At 41.0% G+C, this 12,461-nt stretch overlaps 1 protein-coding gene across 1 annotated transcript; it reads right to left on the bottom strand.

The window, feature by feature from the left end:
* Nucleotides 1-1,342: 1,342 nt before the first annotated feature.
* Nucleotides 1,343-7,602, bottom strand: tmem267 (transmembrane protein 267). Its single transcript, XM_080046182.1, has 3 exons — nucleotides 7,552-7,602; nucleotides 5,669-6,152; nucleotides 1,343-3,396 (listed from the first exon to the last, which is right to left on the bottom strand). Exons 2-3 carry the CDS (start codon nucleotides 6,080-6,082, stop codon nucleotides 3,061-3,063), a joined length of 750 nt encoding a protein of 249 aa, XP_079902308.1. The 5' UTR covers nucleotides 6,083-6,152; nucleotides 7,552-7,602; the 3' UTR covers nucleotides 1,343-3,060.
* Between the last annotated feature and the right edge of the window lie 4,859 nt (nucleotides 7,603-12,461).

Genomic DNA, 12,461 nt, shown 5'->3' with positions numbered 1-12,461 from the left:
TTTCCAGTTGCCTATTGGTTGGTTAAAGCATCAGCGATAAATGACAACCGTCTGATGTCCAAAACATTTCAAATACGGTGCAAAAGAAGAGAGAAACAAATAAAGAGGAAGATTTGGTCATACATTCCTCCCGTCAAAAATGCCCTGAAGCCTGTCGTCTTCCCACTGTATTCTCTTCTCAGAAAGTTTCCATTATCTAACTGTGACAGTGTTCCTGATGAATCCCAAATGCTCAAGCAAGATGTTTGGTGTCTCTTTGAAAGAGGCTTTCAAGATGTACAACTGGAGGGAAATTGCCATGGCATTCCAGCTCCACTTCCTGTACCACAAGCATGTGGTAATGCAAACTTTAAGACATAATAATCAAAATTCTAACAAATAAAGGTTTGAAATATCTCACTTTGCATGTACTATATTGTCACCTTTTAAGTTGAATTACTGAAATAAATGAGCTTTTGCACGATATTCAAATTGTTCGAGTTTCACCTGTATGTCATCCCCATGTACCTGTAGTGGCCACAAGGGGCAGTTACACTTAAAACACTATCCCAAGATTTTGAGCTAAAATTTGAAACGATTATGGAACATGACTCAGAGCAAGTGTAATGGGACCGCAAGCATTGGACATATCAGGGTTATTTTTCTTATTTTACCTTAACACCATATCAGTCCCATGTGTCCCAATATCTGTAGCCTACTACCATACTATTTGGTATGTCAGAAAAAGGTTTAGGATGTCCCTCCCAATACATGCATATCAAAAGCAGAATGCAAGAAATATCTGACATAAGACATCCAGTCGCATTTTGCAGTATGCAAGCCAGCGTACAGCTTTCCTGACCCACAATCCTTTGCGCAGAGGAAGTTGGTTCATCGACTGAGTGGCCGAGAGAGAACAGCCACGGATTGAGACCACTGACTGAGACGGAAGAATTTTAGCAACAGGATCAAACTTCAATACCCAAAGTTATGACAACATATGTGTGTGTCCCAAATGTATGCTTACTGGATGCAGATCACATACAGTACTTGTTTAAGGAAAGCTGTAGTTAGTAGTTTAGAAGTAATGAAAACATATGTGATTAGAAACAGGACATGCTAAAAAGAAATAGCATAACATTATCCCTTTTTATAATCATTTTGTATACAAATATAATACTACCTACCTACTCATAATACCAATATAGTATTTGCGTGTACTGTTGTGTGTATTGTTGCTCAAACAAGGAATACATATATACACAGGATATATTTTATTGAGTTAAAAAGAATACTACAATATACCTATCATATGACTATCTATACAGCATTACTATTGAAAACCAAATTGTCATAAAAAAAGCATATTCAACAAATAAAATACAACATAATTCAAACATATTTAGTGCAGAATCCCAAAATGCAATAGCAGCAAAATCGAAACAAATAAAAGAGTTACAGAAACAACTGAAAAATAAATAATTGTAGGTGGTCATGTGTACCAGGACTTTGTTTTCTTTAACACACTGTTCAATTCAGATAAGAACCAACATGAACAGATTTATGTATTGTCATGGCTCACTGCAGCAACCTAGTGGACAAAAAGCATAACTACAACTGTAATCAACAGCAGCTTAAACAAATAAAAATAAAATGGAAATGTCATTTGCATACTGTGATGTTATCTTCAGCATGAAAACAATCCACCATCCCTTCTCTATACTCAAGGCATCAAGTACAATAACATCCAATCACCTTGGATAAGTTCCTAAACCCTATATATTCCACCCTATTACAACATTTATGCATAATTTAAAATATAGTAAACAATACTGTTAACAATTGACATCCATATACCATCTACAATAGTGTGATGGATTACTCCTCCCTCCCTTTAAATGTTACTGGACAAGATTATTCATGTATTGATAAATAGTTCAAATAAACAGTCCGTGTTGTACTTCTGACCTCACGGTTTCACCACTGAGGAAGCCAACTGGTCATGTCAGTTAGTGGACTGGACTGTATGCAACAATGCAGCAAGTTAATGCATCACTTAACACTTACATTTTCCTCCCCACCATCTCACATTGCTATAAATATAAATATATTTCAAAATAAATATCCAGCATATCTCCGGTTTCCCCTTCTCCTTTCTATGCCTGGTGTCAAATAGAGAAGTCACTTGTGACACCGAAAAACCTTATGAGCCTGACATCAACATACCAAAGTCATTTGGAATTGAAATAACTGAGTCACTTCCTTGCTGGAAACTTTAAAAAATAAGAGATGTTTTTCTGTCATGTGTAAAGAGAGATGACAGCTTGTCGACAGCCACATATCCATCTTAGTTTTACAGTGTATATGTCAATGGAATGTGGTACACTTTACAATAAATGAACAATACATGAACTATCAGTACTATGGCTATATTGAGAACACTGTAAAATGCATGGTGGAATAAACAGTGGCATACTGCTAGGGATGAGAGTGTCATACGGTGTGGTTGACCTTTGGTTGACTTCTTCCTTGAGTGTTTTTATGACGACAGACAGACAGACAGCGATAGTTGAGGACTCACAGAATGATAGGAACTCTTTGTGTGACTGGTGGAGGTCTCAGGTCCCATTCTAAGGGTCTGGGTAGAGGAACAGAAAAGCAGGCAAGCCTCTGCAAAACCTAAGGCCCAAGCATTTAAAAGGGGTCACTCCCCTAATCACTTGAGACAGTGTTAAGATAGAAGTGAGCAGGATTATGAGACAAAATATCTCTAAGAAAAAGGACATCCTCCATTAGCACTGGTACCGGAGCGATCCTTTTGTCCAAAAGCTTGTTATTTAACAGATGTCTCTATCCGTGAAAACCAAAATATAAATTTGATGTTTTTTGTATCCTTCTTAGCCAACATTTCTCTTCACCTCAACTAAAAAAGAAAGACATTTTAAGTCTTTTACTGCTGTACTGTTCTAGTGCCACCAATGCGTTCTCCAGTTATTTCCTTGTAAAGTCGTTTTCAAACACAAGCACAGAATCAGCCAGTGGCGCGGTTGGTAAGTCAGTCAGGCCAGTGTCGTTGTGTGTCTAAACGTCTATGGCCACTCCGTGTTTGGTGGAGATGACGTGCCTGGTGCCGGTCAGATACATGAGCACCGAACAGAGGTGGGGCAGGGTTGCCGTGGTGCTGACGTACAGCCAATAAGGGAGCGGCGCCGTGTTGCCTAGGGGACACACCCACAGGCCGTGGCGCACAGCATCCCTGACGTGGTGCGTCGTCATGGAGACCAAGAGCATCCAGGGCAGAGAGCACCACGCGTCTTTGAGCCGGCCCAGCCACATGAGCAGGCGCAGGGACAGACACAGAGCGGGGATGAGGGAGGAGCAGTGGAGAGGGGGACGCGCAGGGAGGGACACTGCAGCCTGTTGACACAAAGGGAAACACAAGGGGACAGAGTTTTAAAAAATGGATTGTGAACACTGTAACTTATTATGTTGCTAAAATAACATGAAGTGACTATTTGACATCTGCAGCGCCTTAAAGATAAAAAGTGAATTCACCGATGGAGGATCCACAATATTTTTGATTGTCTTTCCGCACTGTATAATAAACAGGTTAAACCAACCAATCATGTCATGGGGTAAATAAATGTTGCTTTTGGAGTTGAAAACACAAGGGGACAGAGAGAGTTTTAAAATGGTAAAATGGACTGTACAGTTTTATAGAGTTTTTACCTTGTTTTTTTTTTCATAGAACCCAAAGTGCTTTTTTTGTTGTTACATTTTTTTTTCTTTTTTAAAGAAAACAACTGAAAAAGTGAACACACAAACAGAAAGATAAAATAAAAATAAAGGACTAACATGGCGTACTCTACTTAACAGGTTTCTAAGGACATTGTTTAAAACTATAGATGAATAATACGCGAAAAAACAAGTACCAGAGAACTCCATAAGCCACGTATCAAAGCAGGGGGCTATGCCTTTTGCATTGTTTTGCACACATTCACCCAATCACACACACATATTCATACACCAATAGCAGCAGCAGCTACCACGCAGGGTGGAAGCTAACTATCAGGAGCAATATAGGGTTCAGTGTCTTGCCCAGGGGCACTTGGACATGTGGTGGGGAAGGCGGGGGATCCAACCACTGACTCTGCAACCCCGTGGATTGTAGATTTTACATGATGATCTTCAGCTAAATCATTTCACACTCACATCATACTATTGCAAGCCCTGTGCTGCGTGATGCAAGCAGAACAAGTATGTCACCTCTCTCACCACTAGGGCTGGGTATCGAAGTTCAATACTTTTTTGGCACGGACCGAAATGCCCTCCATACGATCGAGTATGTCTTGTGAAAATGACTTGTGGTTCAATAATACCATATTTCAGTTTATACAGGGTTAATCTAATCGACGTTGGTGAAATAAAAAAGCTGCACTTTATTTTAAAAATAAATTCTATATCTCTTTGTTAGGCGAAGCACATTATTGCTGCTCTGTAAGATGTCCAGTGGAAACTCATTGTCTTTACTCTGTTTAATATAAATAAAAGTATTTAAAGGTTCAATACACACGTATTTTAAGAGATCAAAGTTAAAGTCTATTTTCTGACATCTCTACAAGAAATGAGTTAAACAAATGACATTCAAAAGAAGATTGAAATCTATTAAAATATTATAATTGAAATAGTCTAGTATGTATGGCCACTGAAGATTGTCCGACTCATAACTTGACCTTGGTTTTACAACTGTCTACACTCTCTTTTTTTTATTTTCATAACTGCCTTCAACATAAATGCAATGGAGGAGAGATGTTGGTTCCAGACAAACACGTCACTGCATCAACACCTACAGGCTCTGATGAAGGCCAAACACTGTCTCTCTCTCTCTCCCTCTCCCTCTCTCTCTCTCTCTGTCTCTCTCTCTCCCTCTCACTCTCTCTGTCTCTCTTTACTCACTGCAAACACCGACTGCAGAGATGTTAAGTCTGATCAGTGTTAGCGAACAGAAAGGTCTTTGTTCTTTTGATGTCAAGTTGTTTTCCCCTGGTTTTCAAAGCTTAGCCTGCTTTAACCTTGTCAAATTCCCGGAGAACACTTGTTGTCAAAATCGCTGTTTTTCAAAATAAGTGAATACATCTCCTCATGATCCTCTCTCTGTCCTTACTGTGTGTGCACTGAAAAAAAAAAAATCAAGTGTTAATAATACACAGCCTAGGCTCTGTAAACGGGCATGTTGCTAAGGTAAGGTATGCCCCTTACAGAACACTTTACAGAGCCTAGGCTGTGTCTTAACACCAGGTTTTATTTTCAGAGCAGCACACACTGTTCAGGTAGCGGGGTCATGGGAAGATACTCACTTTCAATCCTAACAAAAAGTGAGTTTGACTACACAACACGCATTCTCCATTAACTAGCTGACCCCACCTTTAAGTTGAGTACAGTTCTCCCCTCTAACTGGTAACTGGACTCCACTTATATAGCGCTTTTCCTTGTTTTTTCACATACCAAAAGGGCGTTGCATTGTTTTGTACACATTCACCCAATCACACACACATTCCTACACCGATAGATAGCAGCTACCACGCAGGGTAGAAGCTAACTATCGGGAGAAATGTAGGGTTCAGTGTCCTGCCCAGGGACACTTGGACATGTGGCGGGGAGACGGGGGATCAGTCCTCCCTCTCTTTACCTTGAGTGACAGGGACCCGGCCATGTAGAAGTGGTCCAGGTCTATGATGGAGGCCAGCAGGCCGGCCAGCAGCACCTCGTACACGTCGCTCTTTTTCCTCAGTCCGATGACGACCGCCCACGACCACAGGCCCACCAATCCGTGCGTGGCGTTGTCTAGGGCGGCGCGCAGCCATAGGTGCTGCTGGATGACTGACAGCTGGAGGGCGTGGTCAGCCAGCACACAGAACACACCCAGGCCGGCCGAGGCCAGCAGAGAGGCGGAGCTAAACGTCTGTAGCAGGGCCTGGGCTTTCTCTGTTTCCACCGCCAGGCTTAAGGGATGGGGATGCCCGCCCTCACGACCAAGCCCCCCCGCCCCTAGCAGAGGGGAGGAAGAGGCAGACGAGTCCAGCTTAGAGTAGAAGCCCTGCATGGTGGTGATACAGATGGCTGTATGGAGGAGGGCCAGTTAGACACTGGAGGGTCAGCAAGAGGCAAGTGGACTGGAAGAAAGGAGAAAGACACTTATTTTCTTTGTGAGTTAGTGCAGACGACGTGTGCTTGGTATTACTTTGAAATGACAAAGTAATAAAACAATGTTTTTCTATTCTTTTGTACATGTATTACACTGTTTTTCTCCTTTGTTTGTATTCGTCTTCTTTAAATGAGTATTTCCGCTGTTTTCTTTTAAATTGTTTGTACACAAAAAGAAAGTGGAGGATGTTGTCAAAGTGAACAATAACAGTAAGGTGGATGACAACCTATGTCTGCTCGTACAATGAAGTTAAAAAAGAGAATTGCTTATACACCTACCTACCTATTACCTTGATATGAAGAAATACCAAGTATCGTACATTTCTCTGGTAGTTCAGTACCACATTCCAATACCTAAGGGTTCATTTCATCAACTTTATAATACTTGCTCAAATACCGGACAGCAAGATCACCCCTCTACTCTACATTATTAGCAAAACGTTATTATATATTGGTTCAGAAATGTGCTTATGTTATTGGCAAGTTATTACATTATTGGTGGCTACAATCGATCAATGTAGATCGCTGTTTCAATCGTTTGTATATTTTTATATCTGTCTATACCACTTTCCATAATGATATCTAAGATCAAAATGGAAGAACGAAAAAAAAAATACACAGCTGTATTTCACTGAAGCATTGACGCACCCCAGTTGCTAAACGAGGACATAAGTCTTGAATTATGAACATGTAAAATGCACTGCATTGTGTGTTCACCGCAGTCCTTCATTCCAGCTCCTCTCTACCCATCTATCCGTCTACAAACACCGTGTTCAATTTGAGAGTCTGTTCAATCCGGAGGGAGAGTAAAAATAGCTCTCTGTCTCTCATGCAACTGAGTGAAATGTAGGACAAGGCAACCTGCTTCTATCGTTACCAGCTAGAACCACATCTTCATTTTTTTTCAACGTCACGCTCCCCTCCTGTATAACATGTTAATTAGCTGGTTAATTTTGTCACCTGACACAGGTTGTCTGGTACAACAAAGAGGTTTAACTATGGTTTAAGTCCTTTATAGTAGTGGGACACTCACATGTTAACGTTAGAGCCGTTCAATACGGAAGGACACATTATATAAGCTAAACCCTATCTTGGCAAGCTAGTACTACATTGCCATGGATGACGCTGACAGATAGCATGTAGTTAGCTCAATAGGGCTAGCAGTGACATGAAGCCGGGGATGCTTTGTGTGGGCGGACACCAGCTGTGACGACGAGGAGGCTCCGCTAAAACGGCAACCGAATGACACAACATGACACACTCGGCTTCCTATTTCAACATGTCATTCAGCAGTATATCTGCTCATTGACGCAGTTTTCTTTACGGTCATTTATGATAAAACGGTTGATAAATGTGACAATTACTCACCCCATCGTACTGCACTGGGAAATCCAACTCCAACCGCCAGGCGAGCCTCTTCCTCTGTTGGTTCGGTGGTTGTATTGACGGTGGTTGGCGTTGTGCTGCCACCCAGTGGTCATTAGTGTTACGGCAGAGCGTGGGATTTTTTTTTTACCCTTCAGGATATATTAGCTGTTGCAGTTCTTTATCGTAATAATTCGATATAGGATTCAGGCTGATGCATTTCAAGCCCATAACAAAATCCTCCATCAAAGTGAATATTGAAAAGTAGTTTATCTTATTTGCAAATATAAAAGCAGTTGAAAAAATAGATAAACAGCTTTTAGTCATCACTAAGCAAGACGGTAAATCCAAGAGGCCAGACAGTTTAAGTAAACAGGCAATCTGTCAGTTTAAATTCCAGTTGAAATATAGTAAAGGCAAACGTTGGGTTATAAATCCTCTCTATCTTTGGGACTGCACATTGTAAATACTAAATTGTATAAAACTGTTCCGTCCATTTGTGGCCCTTTTCAACTTCAATCAATCATGTTTTTGATTGTAGAGTTGGAAACGGAAAGCTTGAGGTGATGGCGAAATGAGAAGTAAATGCATCAGGGCTTTAAACCTTCAGCTAAAAGTGATGCTTGAAATACTTTTAAATGTGCGAGTAATCCAAGACAAGGACAGGCGTTAACTTTTAATAGCTGCAGTTTCTCTGAAAACCACCAGAGGGCGAAAGAGGCCACATATTGAAAGCATTGGTAATGAACACTGTGACTTACATTATGTAACTAAAATAACATGAAGAGACTATCTGACATCTTGTCACAACTTCAGCCAATATTTAGTTTGTTTTCATATGTCTGTTTTCCTGGTTTCCTTTCTTTCTCATGTCATGTCAGACCCTGCCACTCCCTCCTGCTCTGCACTAGCTCCTAATTACATTCACCTGGCCTCCCCATACTCACCTGCTCCCCATCTGCTAATCAGCACCTCAGTGTATATATTCCACTCCATTTCCCTCAGTTCTCTGCCAGATTGTCTAGTGTGTTATCCTAGCTCTCCAGCGGTCCAAATCATTTTGATCCTTCCTGCCTGTTCCCGTTTCGTTCTGTATTTTTTTGGACCTTGGACTCTCCCCTTTGCCTGCCCCCCTGGACTTGTTTGCCTCACCGTTTGACATCTTGATCTCATTAAAAGCCTTTTGTGAACCTGAACTGTTTTTTCATGTGTCATGCTATTGGGTTCTCGTCTGTCTATCCCGGAAACCTGACACATCTGTAGCGCCTTAAAGATAAACAGTACATTCACTGATGTTTCAGGATCCACACAATTTTGATTTTATTTCCGTATTGCAGGCCTATAATAAACAGGCTTAAACCAACCAGTCATGTTATAACTCTTTTGGAGTTGAAATGGTATTTAATTTTGTTGAATGGTCACACATTATATTGTACGTCACACGTATATTGAAACCTGTCTGGCAGATAATATCGGCTCCCGTATTTCAAATTAGGCAAATCTGCTGCTGAGCGAAGGGTTTTTGAAATAGGTGTGTCAGTTCAAATGGCTGAAACCTGCCATGCAATAAATTTAAAATTCGACACTCATATAAAATCCAATTTGGAATAATGTCCCTATTATAAAAGGCCCCAGATCATATCAGTTGAGACAAGTTTAATCCATTTTAATGGGAAGTCTTTAATGAGCCTGGTTCTTTCTTATTTGAAATGATCACCTCAGTTGGTAGAATTGCGAATACAGCCTTTGTTTTTTTTTTGCCTTGACTTCATGTAATGGTCTTATGCAGGCTAGTTTGTCATTGTCCCTTTGAGCTCCAGGGTTTCTTGCTTGTTGGTTCTCTATTTTTGCATTGAATTAATTGCTTTGTTGAATTTTCAAATAACTTTCAGCTTTCTAGAGAAATGTGGATCTTAAGAATCCTGATTATATGCTGCTCTGTGAGGGATATTTTTTAAGGACAACAACATTTTAAATTTTTTCCACTAAGCGTGGCCATTTGGCTTGATTTTAAAGGAGACGTAAGTGATACGGTCCTTTTAGCTAACTTCCTGTCAGTGACGGCAGTTAACAGTCCCCTCCCATGTCCCTACCCTACGTCACCACCGCATAAACATGCAGCTGTCTTCGTCAGATAGTGCCGCGATGGAGAGCAGTGAGTCATCGTTCACGGGCACAGAGACCCGCCTCTTTTTAGCGGGACTCATTTTATCCAGCAATTATAGCAAAGCTGAATGACTGGGAGACGTGTTATGAACTGTACATACTGTTTAAGTGATTGCTGTAAATGTATAGAGGGATTTAACACATAGGCTATATCAACTAAAAATATCACTAACTTCTCGTTTAAATTTGTGGATAAGTCTAAATCTTGTATACATTTTCCCTGTTCTAATAAAGTAATCCTTAGTCCAGGAGTAAAGTGACAAGATCAATGCAATCAGGGAAATCACCACCGTTTGGAGAATGAGGGGCTGTAACATCCCTGCAGTTGGCAGACATCTTGGACTGCAATGTTCTAGGGGTAATTGCGGTGAGTGGCAACATGACTTCGATCACTTCGAGGCACTGACTTACTACTCTTTTGCTTGATAGATTTCAGTGCATACGATTCAAAGATTCTGTTGGTCTTAAGGCCCACAAGCTATCAGTGGAATATTCCTTCCTTTAAATTTCTGTTTTTGTGACGTGAAACAAGCTATATAGTCAATGCTATATTAACACTCTAAACACACTCTCAACACATGTCACACTTAGTCCACTTGGATTCAACAAGAATCAGACCACAATAAAAGTAGAGCAATACATTTTGGCTTGCTTCTTATATACTCACTGACAAATGGTTACTAATGCCATGTAATGCTTTACCAATCTTTTGTGCATGTATACAAAAGTCAGAATAATGTGAACTGGTGTGTCCATCATTACAGTAAGTTGGACTAATGCAGACATATATATATTCAGCACCATGGAGAGTGGCACAGTGCCTCTGCTGCCCCCCAGTGGCCAAATACTGGGGAATTCTTCTTGTTTTTCTCCCGTAGTTTAAAGTTACAAAAAAAAAAGAGTTTTGAGTGACAGCAATGTTCTAACATTGTTCCTGGATGGCTTTTAATAAGTGATGTGTTTTAAAAATGTGTGCTATATGTTTACACTCCTTGGCCACTTTATTGGGTGTATCCATGGAATCCAATGCAATCCCATGCAATCTCTTACAACAGTCATGTCACATACTGTTAAGCTTATTAGTGGACAGCTTTTTGCTAAACTTTCCTAGAGATCTTCTCAGTATGTATACCTGTCTAACAGTGTCAATCAAAATCCAACATTGGCTGATGTTTTTTTTGTTTATTGGATAGCATGTGATTGTCCAGGCATGCCTTATTAAAGCACCCATTTGTGTACCCAACAATATTATAAGAAAACATATAAATAATGTGCTTTAAAAGGTACCATGAACAGGTAACAGCATGAGTAGAGAGGTAAAATACCGGTGCGAGAAACAGAGGGGGACGTGAATTGCCGAAGAGATTTATGGGGAACTCGTAGAGCAACGATAGAGAGGCACCAGCATGCATTTATGGAGGAGAGAGAGCGAGGGGGAGATGGTGTCATTCATCCAGTTATCAGATAAAGGTCAAACCAGTCATTAGAGCAGAGCAGGGCTGTTGGAACTGACAGGCTCTGGGGTGGGGTACACACGCTCACTCGCTCGCGCACACACACACACACACACACACACACACACACACACACACACACACACACACACACACACACAGACAGACACTCACTCACTCACTCTCTACTCTATACACTTGAGGTTAATGTCGATCACATCGCGGTTGCAGACAAAGGGAGCATGGCCGAACATTTCAATTGCAATGTTATAAAGTTTGGTTAAGATACCAAGTGAAAGGTCCTATGATGATGCCATGTATTAACTCTCGGCTCCTATTGTCCTATTAGCTCTACTGCGTATCAACTACAATAGAAAAACAAATAGGAAGTTTCTTACAACACAAAGAACAAGACCAGATAACACAGGCTCAGCAGTCTCATATAGTGGTCTCTTTACCCTCTCTTGTTCACTTAATTCCCTGTCGTTGTAAGTATTAATTGGGTTCTCATTGACCCCCCCCCATTAAAAAAAGAAAGGACCGGCCAGTAAAAGCAAAGCAAGCATGGTGATGGGAGGAAAGAGTAATGAATGCAATACCCTACTGCAGCAGATATACACACATGCGCGCACGCACACACAATCACACCACACGCATTCACACTCACTCTCTCTCTCTCTTTTCTCTCTCTCTCTCTCTCACACACACACACACACACACACACACACACACACACACACATATACACACACACACTCAAACTTGTGCACACACGCACGCACACACACACATATACACACACACACACACACACTCAAACTTGTGCACACACGCACACACACACACACACACACACACACACACACACACGCAGTCAGGCAGGCAGGCAGAGATGACTCCAAGCTGACAGCTATTAGATGGCGTATTGATTTGTCCTCTGTCTCCAGATCGGCCTGCCAGAACTTTGTCAGAATATTGAAAGAACGAGAGACAGATTAAAACGAGAGCGAGAACGAGCGAGGCACAGAGAGCGGGAGCAAGAGGTTGAAAAACGGGGGAACTTTGACCGACCATTATCTCCTCTGCTCTCCACCTCGCCATTTCCCCGTTGAATAAATCAGGCTTGATTTAGTATTTTGTCTGAGAAATGTTAACAGACGAAACTTTTTTTTGTCGGTTCTTTCTATATCTTTGTAAGATGGAAGGGTCATTCTGCTTTTATTACGACTTTAACATTTGAGCATTCAGTTAACTGCAGAGACATAAGCAAGAGACACATAGCAGTAAACAAAA

Source organism: Ammodytes marinus, assembly GCF_949987685.1.
Source record: "Ammodytes marinus genome assembly, chromosome: 18".
NCBI classification, from domain to species: domain Eukaryota; kingdom Metazoa; phylum Chordata; class Actinopteri; order Uranoscopiformes; family Ammodytidae; genus Ammodytes; species Ammodytes marinus.
The sequence above is the reverse complement of the archived record's forward strand: the minus strand, read 5'-3'. Positions and strand labels throughout refer to the sequence as shown.